The sequence below is a fragment of the Marmota marmota genome, unplaced genomic scaffold (assembly GCF_001458135.2).
Source record: "Marmota marmota marmota unplaced genomic scaffold, marMar, whole genome shotgun sequence".
In the NCBI taxonomy this organism is placed as follows: domain Eukaryota; kingdom Metazoa; phylum Chordata; class Mammalia; order Rodentia; family Sciuridae; genus Marmota; species Marmota marmota.
The window spans coordinates 16,274,025-16,294,797 of NW_025999961.1; the positions used below are offsets into that span (position 1 = coordinate 16,274,025).

Genomic DNA, 20,773 nt, shown 5'->3' on the forward strand with positions numbered 1-20,773 from the left:
ACAAAAAAAAAAAAAAAAAAAAATCCCCAGCTACTGCAGACAGATACTTGTAACATTGTAACAGCCCACATAACTGTTAGATTTAGCTTCTGAAACCAAGCTTGCTTTACCTAGTTGCAGACTCCTGCACAGGGTGAAATGATTTTTATCCTTAAAAGTTTGTGTGCACAGAGGTGGGCATAGCCAGATGGCTAATAAAGGCTCTCCAATTTGGACCAAATTTGGACTGAGAGTTTTTTCTGAATGATCAGCCCACAACAGAGTGGGCCACCTGGATCTTAAATCCAGGCTCACAGAGGGCAGTTGTGGGGAGATGCTACCTTCACACTTAAGGAAGTCAGAGCCTTTTGCTAACACTTCCTGGAGCTCATCAAGCCTTGATAGATGTCTGAAATCATTGTTTGTTCCATCTCATCAACAGAAATCTGACCAAAAGCTTTTATTCAAAACTATTCTGCATCTCAAGCAGTCACTGAAGCAAGGGCTTGTAATAAAATGCAAATACTTTTTGACTCCATAGTACAGAGTCCTACTGTGAAAACTTAAATGTGCATTAGATTCACTTCATTTACTCATTGGGCAGAAGCTGACCTACAGAGATTGAGAGTCAAACTGCAGACAGCAGGGATCCATGCTGGTTAGAGACTAGTGTGCCTGAGCATTGCACTTCCAGCTGGTCTGCTGCCTTGTGTGTCATGAAGTTGTCAGTCTGTGGAGCAAAGGAATTCTTTCCTTCCACAGACTATCCCAAATCTAGTTTTGAAAATAGAATAATCAACTGATAATCCTCCTTGGAGTCTTTGTCCAAATGTCAATTTAGTGAAGCTAATATGGACCACTTTTCATAAAACTGCAATTTCCTGACACTCCCCATTCCCATACCAGCTTTATGTCTCTCCATAGCAGTTATCACCTTGCAATATTCTATATAAGTTGGTTATTTTTACTAATTAATTTTTTTGGTTAACATCTATCTGATCCATTCCCCACTCCTAGGCCAATTTCAGAATGTAAACTCCATGAGAAATTTTTTGGGTAGAGGGCGTGTTGGACAAATTAATAAGGGACCCTTCCACCATGCTCTGAAATATTTATTATACTAATCACTGAACTTAGTGATGGAGATGAACAAGACTCAGTTCTTGCCCTCAAAGAGCTCAGTCAGGAACATAAGACAGCTATGTATGCATTGTGAAAGGTGATCCAAGAGGACCACTTTGGATACTGTAGAAAGACAGAAGACCTAACCTAGACTGGGGGAGCCTTTGCCACAGTGACATGGAAGGCTTCCAAAAGATATCTTGAAGTTGAATCTCAAGGGACAAGTAATTGTCATCCACTAAGAGTGGGAATGGCACTTGCAAAGGCAGAGAGGTATCAGAAACAAAGGTCATTTGGGGAAATGGTTAGTAATTTGGCATGACTAAAGGGAAGCAGAATATGGTAAGAGATAAGAATGAAGCAGGAAGCAATGGCCCAAAGATCTTATTAATCTGGAAAAGGGGTTCCCTTCTGGAATATTTAGTCATGAGGAGGGGCAAATTCAGTGGCCATTTATTTGGGCGGAAACATTACAAAGTCACAGCTACCTCAGTAGCAGCCTCTGTAGTGACCCACTAATTTCTAGCCCAGGAGGTCTCCAAGCAAGCCCTTTATCCACCAAACAAGATGGCAGACATTCTCTAGAGGTAGTCACATCTCACCAGCTCTCTTTATCCTTTTTCTTTCCTTCAGTTGGTAAGGCTTGTGATCATGAGACAAGGGAATGGCATTCCCATCTTTGTCACACAGGACTCCTCGTGAGTCACCCACATTGGCCACAGTGAGGTCTTTATCTGATAGCAGAGCAATCAAACATGTTGTGCCTGAAAAAGAGAGGAGAGAGGTAGGGTATGAGGTCAGCAATGCATTGAAGTTCAGTTGCTTCTCTTGGTTACTATTCTTCGGTCATTAAAACTGCTCCTGCTGGGTGAGAATTTTACTCCAGCTACTCTGGGAATGATCACAGTTCATTTCAACAACATTGATCAAATCTGACAGTCAATTTTCTTAACGATGTTAGAGTGGCACTGAAATAGGCTAGAATAACATTATCATTTTCCTAAATCACTTTGTCTCTGCTACTCTTAATTTAAAAACATCATGTTTAAAAGGATTAGGAGAGAATCAAAATCAGTTTGAAGCTCCAGACAATTGGTACATATTTTCAGCTTCTGATTGGTGCTCAGTTTCTGAGAAGTCCCAGACAAATGTGAGAAAGTTGGGGGCAGTGTGGGCTCCTCAGGTGGGGTTGCAGGAAAAGCTGGGAAATGGCAAATGTACTCTGTGGTGCCCTAATGGAGCTGCTGTCGTCAGGAAAGGTTGAGCCTGACTGTACAAAATCTGACAGTAAAGATGGTGACAAGAAACAGGTCAGCTCCAGTATGATGAGGGCAAGCTATAAAGGTAGAAGCAGAAAAGCATATGGTGATGGAAGGAAAGAGATCTAGGTAGACAGGAGTGAGCATCGGAGATAGAGCCAAAGGGGAAGCAAGACTGATGGTCTGTTTGTCTAGAGCCCACACAAAATACTTAACGACAAGCTTTCCTCAATCCTCTTTGAATTGAGAATGGATGAAAACAAGTAAAGTTAACAGTATGGCCTGGTTGGAAACTGCCATGACCAGTTCCCTTCGGTTTCCTCCATCCCTCCCTCCCTTTCTGATGATATCAACTGTCTATAAGTTGTAAAGTGCACAATCATTCATCTCTTGCCTCAAATTGACAGCTCCTTTACTTGATAAAATTGTTCTTTAACATCTCCGGCCTCATGAAGAAGGTTATATTCCATAACAAGAATGTAAACTGCATCTAAATAGCTGTTTAGTCTTCACAGAACAACAAAAAACACTAAATTCTTAAATAAACAAAAAATAAATGCAAGTTGATTTCAGTAGCAGGAGAATAGTTATGATAACTAACATATTTGGATATTGTATTTGTTTGAAATTTTATTCTTAAGCTTAATTAACACAAAACTACCTTGATCAGAAATGGAAAGACATGAAATGTTTGTAACTCAGGATTTCTAATATGAAAAGCCTTGTGAAAACAGAGACTATTCTCTTTGGTTATCATAGCAATTTTGTACCTCTTTTAAAAAGTAGCTATAAGAACGAAAATGTAAACACAAGCACATTTCAAACAAACTGGAGGGTTGGGGATGTAGCTCAGTGTTAGAACGCTTGCCCAGCATATGTGAAACCCTGGGTTCAATATCCACTACCAAACAAACAAAAAGCCCATCAAAAATTAAATAACTGGAAGTTGTTAATCTCAGGTTTTGATACAAGTTGCATTTTTTTGGTCTGTAACTATCCTTATTTTGTTCTCAAGAATCTGATTGGGTAAACTTGTCTGATATAATCAGAGCATAAATTTTCCTTTAAGACACATTCTTAAAGTTTGAAATGTGAAACAGAAACACTGCTTTGTTGGATGTTACATGGTTTATGAGCATTGTATCAATGTAACTTTTGAACCTCTCTTTGTAGGGCCCTCTTCCTTTCTCTCTATGCTCTCTGGGTGAGCATTCCCCTGACTTTAGATTCCATATCATTTGCCTATGATATTAGCACGGCTGACACTCCTGAGGTCCATACCCTTCTGCCTAGTAGGCATTTCTCTCTATCTGCTGTTCCAGGGAAAGCCTCTGGGACCTCCACATAACAGAAGGAAAGGGATCCACCTGGCTGAGGTATGGGCCCCTTTCCCACCCACTTTTCAACCATGGTAGCTCTACATCTGTTAGCTGTATTGAGCCATCCTTTAGTATTTTTTTTTTCTTATTTTTAAAGGTGGGGAAAAGGAGTCATTACTGCAGCTAGAAAAAAAATTGAAATTTAATCCTATCTGTGACTAAGAATAACTGAAGGGTTTTAAGCAGAATAGTAACAAAATGAGACTTATATTTTGAAAGAACACTCCAGTGGCAATGTAGAAGACATATAAACTGGAAGTTGTAAGAGCAGACAATGAGGGTCTGAATTAATGTAGTGAGCACAGGGGGAAGATTTTTAAATCAGAATAGATAGGTCATAGAGAATGGGGGGAATGAGAGAGAAGAGGAAAAGTTGAGAATAATACTATTGGATCTAAATGAGGGAAACTGGGTGCTCCATGGACAAGGACTCAAGGGGTGTCTACTAGGGGCTTTCTCTTTTCCTGCCACTCTTAGGGAACATGCTTCAGGGGTATGGCAAGAAGCAGGGGTTGGTAAGCAAATAGGTAAAGAGCCTGAAATCTTAAGGGCATCATGGAAGTGCAGAACCAACCTGGAACCACTCTGTCTTGTTCTGTGAGACAATAAATGCCTTTTCTATGAGAGGTTTTCTGAGTCTGATTTGTTGTTGTTCCTTATTATTACCCTAATTGATTTTGGGGCACAGTCCTATAAGGGACTTATTGATGAGAGATTTAGAATGTGTCTGCTTCGCTGTATTCACATGCTATTGGATATACTTAGGATTTATGACCTGCTTTTGTTAAGAACACAATGCCATTGTTTCTATAGGTCAGTTAAGATCTATTTCATGATGCAGATTTTAGTAAAGAATTACCTATGTTAGCAAGAGTCTTCGACCTGGCCAGAATGACTGAGACCAAATAGTAGAAATATACAACCCAAATGTCTCCATTTTCCTCTCTACTGAAAAACCCTGCCCATATCCTGGGTGGGTCCTTTGTGAGTCTAGAGAAATAATCTGTATAAAGCTACAGAGCACCTGGGGATGAGGGGTATCCACATATCAAGAATAGAAACAAACCAGGATGCTTTATGCAAGCACCTTGTTGTTCAGGCTTTGCAGTCTTAGTCCATATTTGTAAGACACAGTTTATAATCTAATTTTTCTTACAAGCTGCTCTGTTGCTGAGAAATTCCAGAAAAGTATTAGGCTGGAAAAAAATTCAGAAAACCACTTGTTTTGTATGCTGAGATAAAACATCCCCAGTATTCTGGCTATTGCTTTGAGGTAAATGAATTATTCCATTATAGTACCATTTATTTACAATCAATCAAACACACACACACACCAAAAAAACAAAAACAACAACAACAACAAAAAAACAAACAATAGGTTTGCCAATATTGCTTAATTCTGAACATCAGAATGTTTCTAGATTAACAATTTAATATAGATGAAAATTTATTTGAAACTCTAAAAAAGATCTTTGAAATTTAACTTTATAACTTCACAGAGGTTTTTATATTTTCCTTTTTGGTACAAGGGATTGAACCCAGGGGTGCTTTACCACTAAGCCACATCTCACCATTTTTATTTTTCATTTTGAGACAGGGTCTTGCTAAGTTGCTGAGGCTGGCCTTGAACTTTTGATCCTCCTGCTTCAGCCTCTTGAGTTGCTAGAATTACAGGTGTGACCACACCTGCCACCTGAGTTTTAAAAAATCCTAAAGAAGTGAGTTCACACAGAGTAGAATTCAGTGTCTTAGCTAAGTGAGGTCTGGCAAGCTATTCGCCTTTGAAGGCTCAGAAAAATGGCACCATAATCTCTCCTCAGTTGCTCAAGCAGAAACCTATGCGGCATCCTTGGTTTTTCTCTTTTCCTCATTTCAGACATTGTCATTAAGCTCTGTCAGTCACTCTAACCTGCAAAATATATCTTAAATTCTTCCAGTCTCTTGCTCTCATTGCATTGACTAGTGCAGGCCACTGTAATTTCAACCAGTGGCTATTTCAGTAGTCCAAGTGGAAAACAATGGTGGCAGGTTCTGTGTGGCTTTGCCCCCCCCCCAAATGGCAATTCTTATTCTCTTGCTCAAGGTCTCCCTTCTGTTGCTCAAACATGGCAAGTCTTTTGTCATCTTTGGGCCTTTGTACTTGGTGATCCCTCTGCCTGGTATTTACTCTGTCCTTGACATTGGCTGACTTATGTAACTTATGCATATGGTATTATCTTAGGTCAAGTATGACATCTTCAGAGAAGGCTTCTCTAACAAGGATCTTCTTTATTTCCTTTATTGCCCTTATTGCCCTCATAACACACAATTATGTAGATACCTTGTTTATTTAAAACATTTCTTTAGCATAGTCTTTCCCTACAGAACATAAACTTCACAAGGGTAGGCGTGTTGCTTGTTTCCCTACTCTAATGCTAATGTCTAGAATATCGAAGACACTCAATATTTGTTGAATAAATAAATAGATGAATGAATAAGCAATCACACATAAGGTCTGACTTAACACTATGCTGATTTCCTGATGCCTTGCTCTGACAGGTCATCCCAGTTCAATACCACGTGGAACACCATCTCCCACACAGTGCCATATAAGCAGTTATTCTGTTGAAGCAAAATACATCTGATACATTGGCTGAAACATGATGATACCCTGTACAAGTACAACACATGCTTCCATGCACACTGCTTATACAAGGAGAGAACTTTCAGCCCAAGTGTGTCCCAAGTTCTTTTCTCCAGTCCAGGATCCTGGTCCAGTGCAAAGGAAACACAGGAAAGCCTCCATCCTCACCACACCTTCCAAAGCCACTCCACCTTGTGAAGCAATAACAGTGTATCATGGTGGTCTTTATATAAAAAATCTGGCTCTGCTTTGGACTCCCATTTGTAATTCAGCAAAATAGGCACTTTTAAAAATTTGTTCTAATTAGTTATACATGACAGTAGAATGCATTTTGACACATCATACATAAATGGAGTATAACTTCTCATTCATCTGGATGTACATGATGTGGAATTACACAGGTCATGTAATCATACATGCACATAGGGTGATAATTTGGATTCATTCTACTATCATTCCTATCCCCATGGCTCCTCCCCTCCCTTAACTCCCCTCTGTTTAGTCCAAAATACCACTATTCTCCCCCATGCCTTATTGTGAATTAACATCTGCATATCAGAGAAAACATTCAGCCTTTGGTTCTCTGGGATTGGCTTATTTCGCTTAGCATAATATTCTCCAGGTCCATTCATTTACTGGCAAATGCCATAATTTCATTCTTCTTTAAGGCAGAGTAATATTCCATTGTGTATATACACCACAGTTTCTTTATCCATTCATCTGTTGAAGGGCATCTAGGTTGGTTCCATAGTTTAGCTATTGTGAATTGAGCTGCTATAAACATTGATGTGGCTGCATCACTGTAGGATGCTGATTTTAAATTGTTTGGGTATAAAACTAAGAGTGGGATGACTGGGTCAAATGGTGGTTCCATTCCAAGTTTTCAGAAGAATCTCCATATTACTTTCCACAGTGGTTGCACCAATTTGCAATCCCACCAGCAATGGAGTGTACATTTCCCCCAACATCCTTGCCAACATTTATTGTTGATTGTATTCTTGATAATTGCCATTCTGACTGGAGTAAAATGGAATCACAGTGTAGTTTTGATTTGCAAAAATAAGTACTTTAGGTGTTATCTTGGTAATTCTTATTTTCCATAGGGAAAAACTCATCAATGTCAATTACTCATCAGTCTATTTTTATTTATTTATTTATTTATTTTTTATCAGTCTATTTTTTAAAACTAGCATTCTCTCCTTTGATTTAACTTGTGAGAAACACACAAAGTAAGGGTACACAAGAAAACCTATTCTGGACTTATTCTAGCAATCCAGAATTATTACCCTAGCAACAATAATGATGATAGAGGCTGCCTGCCACTTAAGCATTTGTTATAATGTTAAACATTTTATTTACATTACATAATTTAACTTCTCTGGAACTCCAAAACAAGAGGAAGTTAACTTCACTTCCAGGCATCTTTCAGCTTGAATATTTGTGTATTGAACTGAAATTGTAAACTCCAATGTCTTCAAGAAAGTAGGTTATATATATAAAAGAATCTTATGACCTTCTAGGAAAAACTTTCCCCACTATTTTTGACAGGAATGGGTATTCTAAAACATCTTTCTAGTCTAAGGGCAAACATGATGGTAACTGGCAACTGACATCATACTTCAGTGTTTGGGAGTGGTGGGGCATATGGCAAACTGGAGAGGGACCACAGCTCCTTAGCCATCTAGGTTGGTTCCATAGTTTAGCTATTGTGAATTGAGCTGCTATAAACATTGATGTGGCTGTATCACTGTAAGATGCTGATTTTAAGTTTGGGTATAAACTCAAGAGTGGGATGACTGGGTCAAATGACCTACATGCAGAGATGTAGGCCCATGTGAAGAATCTCTCAGATTTTTCAGAGGAAGCCATTTCTATATAAACTCTTCTGATTTTTAAACATTTTTTTATTTAAAAAAAATAGTGCAAGCCAAACAAAAGGCAATTGTGAGTCAAATTTGGGGTAGCAGTTTGTGATCCTATACTCTTGAGCTTCCCCCACAAAATGATTCTCCACAGTATACCTGTGCCTAACAGTAGTTATAACAATGAAATCTCACATTTATGGTCTGCTTTATAGGTTATGAAGTGCTTTCTTACCTGTTCAATTTTCAAAACTCATCAGAGAGAAATGATCATACACAACTTTTCTCTTTCCATGTTTTTTTATTGGTGCATCCGAGTTGTACGTAATGATGGGATTTGTTACTACATATTTGTACATGCACACAATATAACAATATAATTTGGCCAAGATCACTTCCTAGCGCTTTGCCCCTCACACACAACTTACAAATGCACAAGCTGGACAAAGAGATCTTAGGTATTTGTTTAAAATCACATGGTTAGTGGAAGGGAGAGGAGATTATGACAGTTACATAGGTTCCATAGCTAAGGGTAATGTTTGCATCATATCTCATGGTTGCCTAGTGGCCAAATGACTGCATATCACATATAATTCCATTTACATGTGTTGTTTATTATTTTTTGACCATTAGACTGAAAGTCCCTTTTAGGGTCAGAACGATAGTGCTTTGTACAATGCACAGATTCATAGTGTCCTGCTTGGCTGAGGATTGGAAAGAGGGTAAGAAAAATGGGGCTGCTTTTCAATTTATACCTTGATACTACCTAAATATAACATGTGTATTATATATTCTAATCATGTAAATATATATGTTTTTACTTTAAAATGTTAACAGTTATCTAGGTGAAGGGAGTTGGGGCATTTTTGTTGGCTTTTTCATACTTTTCTGTATTAGAAAAAGAATTTTTTTTTTTTTTTTTTTTTTTAGGGGATGCATGCCAGGCGAATGCTGTACTACTGAGCTATATTCCCCAAGCCAAAGTTAATTTTATATGCTATTTAAAACCACAGTTTAGGGGCTGGGATTGTGGGGGATCAGTGGTAGAGCGCTAGTCTAGGACAGGCGGGACCCAGGTTTGATTCTCAGCACCACATAGAAATAAAGGCATTGTGTTTTGTCCATCTACACCTAAAAAATAAATATAAAAAAAGAGTTCTAAAACCACATTTTATTAATAACATTTCAGGAGCATACTTTTTTTTTAAAGAGAGAGAGAGAGAGAGAGAGAGAATCTTTTTTGTAGATGGACACAACACAATGCCTTTATTTTTATGTGGTGCTGAGAATCAAACCTGGGTCGCGCCAGTGCTAGGTGAGCACTCTACCACTAAGCCACAATCCCAGCCCCAGGAGCATATTTACTGCATAAAGCTAAGTATATAAGATATGAAACAGAAGAAAAGAGAACTAACAATAAGGCTACAGAGAATCAGATGGTACAGATAGAAAAAGGCTGAGAGGGATAGTGGTGACAATGATGACAGCAACACTTTTAATAGTTCAAGTCCAGATTCACATTCAAACATCAGTGACTATCTATCAGTGTCTTGGTGACAGACAAGTGAGCCTTAGCTGTCTTTAGGTTCCCCCTGCATGGCTGTGCTACATCTCTGAGCAGTGCTGTTAATTCTTCTACTCTGAGGAAACAGTCTGCCCTTATAAGCCTTGCTTAATAATGCATGTGGACATTCACCTACACAATACTAGATTGTTCATGCTAATAGTGATTCCCTTCTGTAACATTAGGTCTCTTGTATGAGAATAAGGAAAATTGATATATTTCTTTCTTATGAAAGAGAAAAAAGTGTGGAGGGAGGAAGACAGACAGACAGACAGACAGACACACACATTCTTCTTATTTTGAGGATTTCAGTGGAGGTGTTACAGAACAAAGGACCATTCATTATATGCAACATAGGAGAATCCACATTTACAGGGTTGGGAGAAATAAAATTGGTTTATCTGGTAAAGATTTGACAATGAATGTTAGTTAAATAACACAATTTCAGGGCCTGATGACTGACAGAAATTATACTGGTGCACAACATATTGAAAAAAAGAGTAGTTGAAAAAGTTAATTCACGAAAGTATCACATAGGAATGATAAGATCACTTTCAGCAGAAGTTTGCAGGCCCACCCTCCACAGCCAACACTGTAATCAGCTCTGTCCTGCAACACAGATAAAGTACAAGCTGGCTCTCAGAAAACATCCCTGGTTCCCCATTCCTGTCTGAATAATCTTTCAGCCCTCCACAAAGCTTGCCTTGATTAGAGCTTTTCATCAGTCTTTCCTCTAATAAAATTAATGCCATGGCACAAACAGACTTGTCAGGGTTGATATCTGGTCTGAAAGATGAAACAGTAAGCTCTAACCTTCCTTCTTCACTCTTTTTCTCTCTTTTATTGCCTAAGTTCTTGCAATCCCTGCTCAAATATGCTCAGAAGCAGGCCCTCTTCAGAGTCATATGGCTCAGTCAAGATAATCACCTGACACATTAGTCTGGCTCTATGCATAAGGTTATTAAATTAATACTAATTAATGATTCATACCACAAATTGATAGCTCCACTATAATGCATCTCATAGTTATAAATTTAAAAATTAATTTATGTTAAAAGAAGTTGATGGAAAGTGACTAGAAAGAGACCTATCTGTGTGTAAGGACATATATGGGCCAAATCAAGGGCTGTCATAATTGAGCATTCACTAGGTGTCAGGCTATATGCTCAGTTCTTAGAATATATAATTTTTTAAAATTCTCATAGCAATCAATGAGGTATATTATTATCTCCATTTTACAGGTGGTACGACTAAGATTATGTGGTTAGCTCAAGATCACACAGCTAGCTCGAGGAAGAATCAGACAGTCTATTGCCAGGATGTTGCTACCTCATATTTATTGTTTCCTGTGAATCAGAGAAAAGATAGCTCCAAAAATGGCCATAATACATACTCAAATTGACAAGACAATGACCAGTGTGAATGGTGCCTTTTATTGCTGTGTAGTACAAACATGCACTAGGATATGGATAATACTGCCTATAGGCTGTATCCTGCCCCCACTAATCCAAGGAACAAAAATACCACAAGATAGGGTTAGTCTGTTGTTGTGAGCCAGCCGTGGGTTGTGTGAGCTAGGCGCATTTGAGTACAGGGGCGGGGACTGGACTGCGGTTGCTGCTCTAACTGTGCTGTTTGATGTATGTTTCATTTTCGCTCGTTCTGCCTAAGATTCCCCACACAGCATCTGAGATGGGTGTGACTTTCAAGATGTCAGTCAATCTGCTGACCACAAGACATCACCAAGCAACCCCCTGAAACCTAATCCTGCCGCAGTCTGGCTGGGCACAATCAGGAGCCACTTGTCAAAAGAAACTAACTTTATTTTTAGAACCACACACGCCAAACAAAACAGCCTCTCAGGAAAAACCCTCAGAGCCTCAACTGCCACCACCGGCTTTCCACAAGCCTCTCTCTCTCACACAAGCTTCTCTCCACCTCCCACAATCCTCCTGCTCTTGAGGCCGATTGGCTGGGTCACGTGGGCGGAGCCAAAAAAGTCCCCCAATGAGCAGCTCCGTGGTCTGAAAGGGCAGGGAAACAGCCCAATGAGCATCACCGCAGAGGAGCCAATCCGCTAGATGTTGTTGGGGCCGCTGTGGGCCAATCATCAGCCGGCAGCTGGAAGTTTGCTGGGGCCCCTTTGGCTGTGGCTCTCAACATAATCCCTTGCCTTGTTTGGGTGGAACTTTCTCGAATGTCTTTTCCCCCAATAAATAGGATGGTTTCAGGCATGCTTTCTCTCTTTTGCTTGCCTCTCTGGCCTCCATTGTGGGAGCTGAGGTTGAGGAGCCATCACTGAACCCCAAAAAAGGTATTTTCTGTCTCTGTGTGGTTATTTAGTAACCAGACCAATTCACCTGGAGTGATCCTGACTGACTCAGTTGTGTGTTGCGGCAGTCTGTGAGGAATTCCAGCAGAACATTAACAACACACCCAAGGCCAGAGGGTACTACTAAGAATAAATAAAGATTTTCCATCAAGATCTGAGGTACCAGGATGGCAAACTATCTTTGTGGGCTTCCACAAAGCAGTGATGAGACATACCTAGTATTAGCAAGGAGGCTTATGGACTGGGCACAGACCAAGGTACCCCACATTGTGCTTCCTAGGGGCTGGAGATATAGCTCAGTTGGTAGAGTGTGTGCCTCATATGCACAAGGCCATTCAGCTCCTAACCCTAGCATGATACACACACACACACAAAGTGCTTCCTCTCACCACAGGCTAAGAGAATAACATTTTGTAAGAATCAATTACAAAAGAGATTTTTCTTTTCCTCTTTGAGATTTCTGCATAAGCAAAAATATCAACCATTGAGTTTGACAATGGCTGCATGTGAAGCTATCAGCAGGATGACAAATTCTATTATTTTAAATCCTAGTGTTATATTATTTAATTCTGGGTTTAGTTATCCTTGGGCTCTTCCCCAGCAAACATAGTCATCAATAAGATGACTAGAAGAAATGAGAGCCAGGGTATGAGTACCAGAAAGATCTTTTCTACCCTATGTGAGTAAACAAGAAAAAAAATCGCATTAGTGGGAAGGGACAGTCATAATTCAAGCTTTCAGAATCAGATGGAGTATTCATTTAATTTTCACACTTCATCAGAGTTAAGTATAGATTTGTCATCTGATTTTTATGAATACTATTTTGAATCTGAAGTGTTCTTTAACTTCACATTTCAACTGCTGTAATAGTGATGTTTATTTCACACTTGGGTGCAGCCTGTGGGCACTGGTTCTTTTTTATTTAAGTATGACATGTTAAAGAGAGCTTCCTCTTAAAACTGTTCACATGACTTTCACAAGCCAAAGTAGGTCCTTTTGCTGCAAAAGCCTTCATGTAAACCCTCCGGGCATGACTTTTCGGAGGTATAAGCTTCTGTGATACTCATTAACATACTGCTCATAACTATCTGTGACATTTAGTTCCCATTATGACAAGCTCCTGAAATTAATTTATAATTACATAACCACAACCTGAACTCTAAGTGTAGTATCTATTAATGATAAATAAAATTAATTTCACGGTTGCTTTGATTCTTCCTACCTAAGTTAGACAAGCACTGGAGATATATATATATATATTTTAATATCTGCAAGATACAGAACTGTATTAAGAGTATGGAGATCAGACAAGATCGGGCACGTTGAATCAAATGTATGATATGTCAAAAAAAGATGTAAAAATATATATATATATATATTTTTACATCTTCATGCTATTTGAATGTTATCTTCAGTGTGATGTCTCACTTTTATTTAGTGTTCCCAGAAAATTACAAGTATTGACTCTGCTTTTTTATGAATGCCATGGGAGTTGGGGTATAACAGGTGATTCCAAAATGGAGTTTTATTAAAAGGGGCATTTGCCTTTTAATACAAGGCAGAGAGGAGAAAGAAGAGAGAAAAAGGATAGGAAAAAACTGGAAACAAAAGACATAGCCTGATTCATCTGGTTCTTAACAGAAACACATTCTTTGACTTTTTTCCTCTTAGTGTAGAATCCACCTTCTTGCCTATAGTTTCAACTAAGAACAAACATGGCCTTTGAGGTTACTGAGTTACACTTATTTAATTCCTTTACAGAGAGCTATAATTCTATTTACACATACTTGTGTTCATAGGATGATATTTGGAGATATTAATTGAAGTTTCTGTTCCTTTTCATTTACATGAACTTCCTCAGTTCAGTTTAAGGCACTTATTACCACAAGGTAGATTAGGATTGCTATGGCTGAAATGCAAAAATAAATAAATAGTTATACTTAGTTTTGAGTTTCAAGGAGATCATGGAAACTCACAAAGAGACAATATTCTCAAGGGAAATTTTTTTTTTTTTTTTTTTTTGGTGGGGGGCACTGGGGATTGAACTCAGGGCACTCGACCACTGAGCCACATCCCCAGCCCTATTTTGTATTTTATTTAGAGACAGGGTCTCACTGAGTTGCTTATTGCCTTGCTGCTGCTGAGACTAGCTTTGAACTCAAAATTCTCCTCCCTCAGCCTCCCAAGCCGCTGGGATTATGTGTACCATGGTGCTCGGCAAGGGAAAAATATCTTTTGAGTATCAGCCACAGTTATTTAGTCCATTGGTATATGAAACTGGAGCAAACATTAATTTTCCTGGCCATAAGTCTTCTCTTCCTGCTCTCCTTGACCAGTAAAGCTGGACAGGTAGCAGAGTGATAGTAGTGGGAGATGAAAGGGAGATGAAGAAGAAAAGAGGGAGTCTTTGATTTATGGATCTCCAAGAATTATGTGGAGCTGAAAGAAGAGAAGATGGACCACACTTCCTAAGACAAAGCCTGGGAAGTCATAAACCTGTCTCAGTATAAAGGAAAGGGGTGAATGAGAAGCTAGCCTGGACAGTCAAGTGGGAAGCAGACAACTGTCTAGAACTGCTGCTCCCCAATGTAGAAATGGTAACTCTTGGTATTAGGTAGGTTAGTTAGCCATGAACAGGTGAGTAGTGGGAAAGGACAATGAAAGACATCAGTTCTATGCACCAAGAAAAATCCAGGAGCTATAAAATTGAAACACAGGGGAACCTTATCTAAACAGACAAACATTTGGAGATCCGGAAGGCCTAACCTTTCCCAAGCTGTAGAGAACTATAATCTCTTGAGGGAATCATTATTAAAAAATCCCAGAGACCTTAACTAAAACAGACTACGGTTTATTATGGTTTCCTGAATGCCATCACCATCTCTTACAATTGCCCATCCCACAGACAGGGAACAAGAAGCTCACGAAGATTGCAGTATTTAAACAGAAAAACTGGATTTTGATTCCAAGTTTAATACCCTAAATCAAGCTTTTAAAAATATCTGCAAGATACAGAACTGTATTAAGAGTGTGGAGAGGAAGCAGTCAGGTTTGGTAGCAAAAGAGCTTTACTTAAAGATTCTTTAAAGTTTATATTTGCTTTATGCCACTAAAATATCATACAGTAATATACAAACTAGATGTTCAAAGAAATCTTTCTGGTATAGTATACAAATGATGTATAAAATGGTTTTTAAAAGTTGCTTTTTTAAAAAAATATTTTTTAGTTGTAGTTGGACACAATACCTTTATTTGTTTATTTTTATGTGGTGCTGAGGATCCAACCCTATGCCTTGCACATGCTAAGCAAGCATGCTACCGCTGAGCCACAACTGCAGCTGCCCTAAAATTTGCTTTTGAATTCATGGCTGAACAGGAGAAAAAGCATGTGATTTCCCTGGAGGCCAACTACAATAAGGAAGTGAAAAGCCCAAGAGATAAGTGAAGGAGAGTTGCTGCCTAGTTTGGAAAAATATTATCAATCATATATTCTCCTGGTTCCATGAGATTGTCATTGTGAAAGGGGCTTAGGGCATTTAGAATGCAATGTTTCCAGTGCACCAGAGAGAGCGTTGGTCAGTCTTTGGAGTTTGCAAAGTGATACCAAATCCTTTTTTCAAGGACCCTGAGTGACATTACCAATTTTCATTACCAAATAAGGCAAGAGGCTCAGGGATTGAGAAACCAATTCAAGAATATTGTCTGGCTTGCCACTGAGCCAGAACGTAAGTTGTGTTTCAACTGCTCAGTCCCAAAAGTCTGGGCACCTCCCCAAACCTGAAGTATATTCCAGACTGCTAGTTTGAGCCTCTGATGAATAAAATGAAAAGACTTCTATTTTCCAAGCATGAAAAGAAAGTCTTAGGAGTTATAGTCCCAAGAGTTCAAGTGGACCCTCAAGGCATGAGTTATGTGAACATAGCTGATAGAGGAGCTAGCCAGGTCAGTTAAGAACAAGGAGATTCTATAATTAATCAGGGAAGACTAAGCTCTAACTAGATCTAAATATTCTTTTGACCTTAACTGCTACTCATAGGGATGGCATCTTTTGAACTGATAAGAGCACTTCAAGGGGCACAACCTCCATTTATTTAAACCCTACCCATAGGATCCCTGGAAAGTCCTCCCACTGGTTGACAGCTGAGAAATGAAACTTCTCAGAGACCCACTGCCCTTTTGGGCCCATTCTGTTGAACTGGAGGTAGTTTTTTTTTCCACTTGTCACCACCCTATTTTCCAGGCAAATGTAGTCAACCTCTGACTTGAATGAAAAGTAATGTTTTTTACCATTAAGCATGATTCATGTAATTGAATGTTGTTTAGAGCTTTATCAGGGAAATTTTGTCTATATATTTTGCTTTTTAAAAAATTTTTTATAGTTGTAGATGGACAGAATGCCTTTATTTTATTTGTTTATTTTTATGTGGTGCTGAGGATCTAACCTAGTGCCTCACACATACTAGGCAAGCGCTCTACCACTGAGCTACAGCCCTAGCCCTATATTTTGCTTTTCGTAGTTCTTTACTAATCAAAAAGTTTTGGGGAGTTCCCTTACATGGAGTTGGTGGTCCAGGCCCATGGACAGCACAAACTGTTAGGTGGCAAGGATTTGGGGAGGGAGTGTGCCTCAGCTTGTGATTCCCTAGTGGCATTGTTCCTGATTTGCTGGGCTTCTGCAACACTGGCTGCAATAAGACTCTTGTAGATATTTTTTTCTTTTTTGGGGGGTGGGGTGGGGTGGTACCAGGGATTGAACTCAGGGACACTCAACCACTGAGCCACATCCCCAGCCTTATTTTGTATTTTATTTAGAGACAGGGTCTCACTGAGTTGCTTAGCACTTTCTCATCGCTAAGGCTGACTTTGAACTCGAAATACTCCTACCTCAGCCTCCTGAGCTGCTGGGATTACAGACATGTGCCCCAGTACCCTGCTGGTCTTGTCGATCTTATGAATGATGTTCATACAGCCTCTGCTATGGTTTGGATGTGAGGTGTTCCCTTCAAAGCTCATGTGTGAGACCACACAAGAAGATTTAGATGAAAAACGATTGGGTTATAAAAGCTTTAACCCAATCAGTGAATTAATCCCTGATGGCATTAACTGGGTGTCAACTGAAGGCACATGTAGGGTAAGGCTAGAGGAGGTGGGTCCTTGGGGGCATGTCTTTGGGGTAATTTGTGCCTGGCAAGTAGAGTCTCTTTCCGCTTTCTGATCATCATATGAGCCACTTCCCTCTGCCACAGTCTTCCACCATGATGTTTCCGCCTCCGAGCCCTGAGGAATGGAGCTGGCTTCTCTTGATTGAAACCTCTGAAATCATGAGCTCCCAAATTAACTTTTCCTCCCCTAAAATTGTTCTTCTCAGGTCTTTTAGTCACAGCAGTGAAAAAGTTGACCAAAACAACCTCTAAACTCATCTTCAAGCTAGTCTGGAGGATAAAGTTATTTGTTCATTGAGGAGGCATTTCACAAGTACTTTCTGCTATGCCAGGCATTCTGGTAGGTACTGGGAAATCAGAAACAAAAGATACAGTTCCAAGGTGAAGAAGTCATGGTTTAATGGAACAGGGGGCTAGAATAGAAAACAGGAGAAGGAGGAGCAGGTATCTGAGCTGAGTTTTGACTGATGGAAATAAGAAAGCCAAACAAAGTGGGAGAAAGGCTTCCATTTGTGTAGGTATGAGTTATATGTATGTATATGGTATGGTGGGAAGCTAAATAAATGAATGAATGAGAGGGTATTATTTTTTCTTTCATATTTGAGAGAGACTATTATAATTTTTTAAATGATGAAGACCTGAACATGAGTCCAAATATATGTCAAATCTCAACATGGAAATTACTGACATTAAGAAATGTCAAAGCTCTTAAACATTACTGAGTTGCAAATATTAACAGATATCTACATACCATTTAAGAAAATGGTGTTTAGAAAGAAAACATGAAAAAAAACAAATTCTCAGTCTGACTTTAGAATGTTCAAAAATCATCCATATGGAATTTTCTGTGATTACTTAATTAATAGTGAAGATTTTGACCATATGCTCTAGTGCCCAATTATAGTACTGTAGAAAGTAAATTACCATACTTGATTTTCTCTTATTCTATTTTCAGTGCACATGTTTAACCTTATGGAGAGTCAGGAAATATGTTACTCTTACCTGCTTGCAAATTTAAACTAATGTGCAACAGAAAATTCCAAGCCATAAGGATCTTAAATTAAGAACACATGTTATACCAGTCACTTGATATGATGGCTGAATAACATCCAGCTGAGGAGCATTTAAAAAGGTGAAGGAGTGTCTCAGCACTACTTAAGAATTAAATCTCTAAGGCAATAATTTAGAGATAATTATCAAACTATGCATTGTACTCAAAACTTTTAATTAAAAAATAATGAAGTGTCACTTCTTGAATAAAATGTCTTAATGCAAAGGAAAAAAGCAAAGAGTTATCTGGAGATAAAAGAATGCCTTTCATTAAGTATTAGCAATTGGCCAGATAATACTTTTCAAACTATGATCATGGACTGTGGCAAATTCACACGGCCTTAGAGAAGGCACACAAATGCATTAACTTATCTCTGACCTAAACATAGTAGATTCATACCTAATTTCCAAAGGGGGTAAATGTTGCCTGAGATCCAGGATCAGCTTTAGAAGCCAGCTTTTAAAGATTCAAAGACTTGCAGAAATCAGATTGTAGCACTTATATTGAAGAAGTTTATTTGATTCAGACTCCAGTTTTATCAATAGGTGAAAAGTAGGTTCATTTAATGCTTTCTACCTAAATTGCCAAACAGCAGAAGTTCTTTATTATAACTTTTTTTTCTTTATTATAACTTAAAATATGATGAGGTGTAAGCTTCATAAAATTCTAAGACAAACTGAGTCTTGGAGGTTTCAGTACTATAATAGTTTCAGATGAAAAATATATGCTACCTTCTTATTGCTTCCACATCCAGCTACTCTGTTTTCTAATAAGGCAAAACACCAAAACCTTGATCATTTTTTCATAAGGAAGAGTCTTTAATTTCTTGATCCTTCAGATGTCAAAAAAGGATATAATGTATTTAAACCACTAGAATGTCTTAAGGATAGCAAAATCATTTATTAGGAATGTCCAGGAACCAGTAAAATCAGAACAGCCTGTAAAATCATTTCTTCAGCGGCAGAACCACTGAAAATGGAAGGATTTACACATGGTTTTCATATAATTACTAGAGAAAGGAGGCTAGGCTCTAGTACATACCAAGGAGATATGCCAACAATGAAGAATGAAAAAGATATCAGGATGGAGTCATTTTTGCTTCACAAAAGAAAAATAAAACTCTTACTTCACTTACTATTATATGCAACTTATAGCCATCTGTCTGTTGTAAATTTGTATGTGACAATATGACTTTGCCTTGCTAAAGAAATGAACACAGATTTATTTTTCATAAGTGCAGCTTCAAATAACAAACATTTATTACCTCACATAGTTCTGAGGGTCAAGAATCCTGAGTATCTTAGCTAGGTGGTTGTGTCTCATGGTCTCTTGTGAGGTCATAGTTAAGCTCTCAGTCATTTCAAAGCTACTAGGGTATGCTTCCAAGCTCATTCATGTGGCTTTTGGCAGACCTTACTTCCTCACCATATGGGTCTTTCCACTGGCTTCCTAAGTGTCTACATAACATAGCAGCTGAATCCCAAAGCAAGTGATTTCAGAGACAAAGAAGAGCAAGAGAGCACTCCTAGGTCAGAAGCCACAGTCTTTTTATAACCTAACATCAGAAGTATTATCCTATCACTTCCACCATATTCATTCATACAAAGGAGTGACTCAGTTCAGCCACACTCAAGGGGAAAGGAATTAAGATTCACCTCTTGAGTGCAGAAGTATCCAAGAATCTGTGGACATGCCTTTAAAACCATGCTGATGGTTACCATAGAGCCAGATAATAAAAATCTGGGCTAGTAAGGATTTTTAGAAAGGAATACTGACTTCTTTTAGGATTTAAAAATGATGGCTTTCTAGAGTATCAATCCTCATCAGATCAAGAAATGCATTCATATAGAATTTCATGGAAAAAAAGAAGATATTTATATAGCCTCAAAGGAAATCTCTTAAAATCATGGATCTCTGCTCTGAAAGTGCCCTTGAATTTGCATCATTAAATGCAATTCAATCCTCAGCACTGTGAGAGAGAGCAAGCAAATGCCCTGGCTAGTGACCACAGAGTTTTAATGACCAACAAGGGGACTGAAGGTAACATTAAAAAGGAGGGCAGGAGAATCCCAGATAAACAAAAGGGAACATGCACTCTTCAATAAACTACACAGTTCTGTGATGTCTTGAATAGTAGCTGGATTGACTTAAAAACCAAACTCTACAACTACAAATGTAAAATTTACCATTTACTGAAGAATAATAATAGCAGCTCACATTTACTGAGCATCTATTCTGTACTAAGCATTGCTCAAAGTACTTTACACATAATCCTCATTATCCTTCACATAATCCTCACACCAATTCTAAACAGTATTCTCAGTACTACCATCTTATATAGAGAGGAACTAAGACACAAAGAAACTAAATAATTTGCCCAAGGTCACAAAGGTACCAAGGAGAGAAGATGGGATTTGAACCAGTTACTCTAGCTCCAAGG

General features: G+C 38.6%; 1 protein-coding gene across 1 annotated transcript in view; it reads right to left on the reverse strand.

The window, feature by feature from the left end:
• Ppm1l (protein phosphatase, Mg2+/Mn2+ dependent 1L) overlaps positions 1–20,773 on the reverse strand; it is a 295,643-nt gene that overhangs the window by 7,461 nt on the left and 267,409 nt on the right. The window contains exon 3 of the mRNA XM_015496402.2: positions 1,704–1,865. Within this exon, the coding sequence (XP_015351888.2) occupies positions 1,704–1,865 (162 nt within the window). The remainder of the gene's footprint in view (positions 1–1,703; positions 1,866–20,773) is intronic.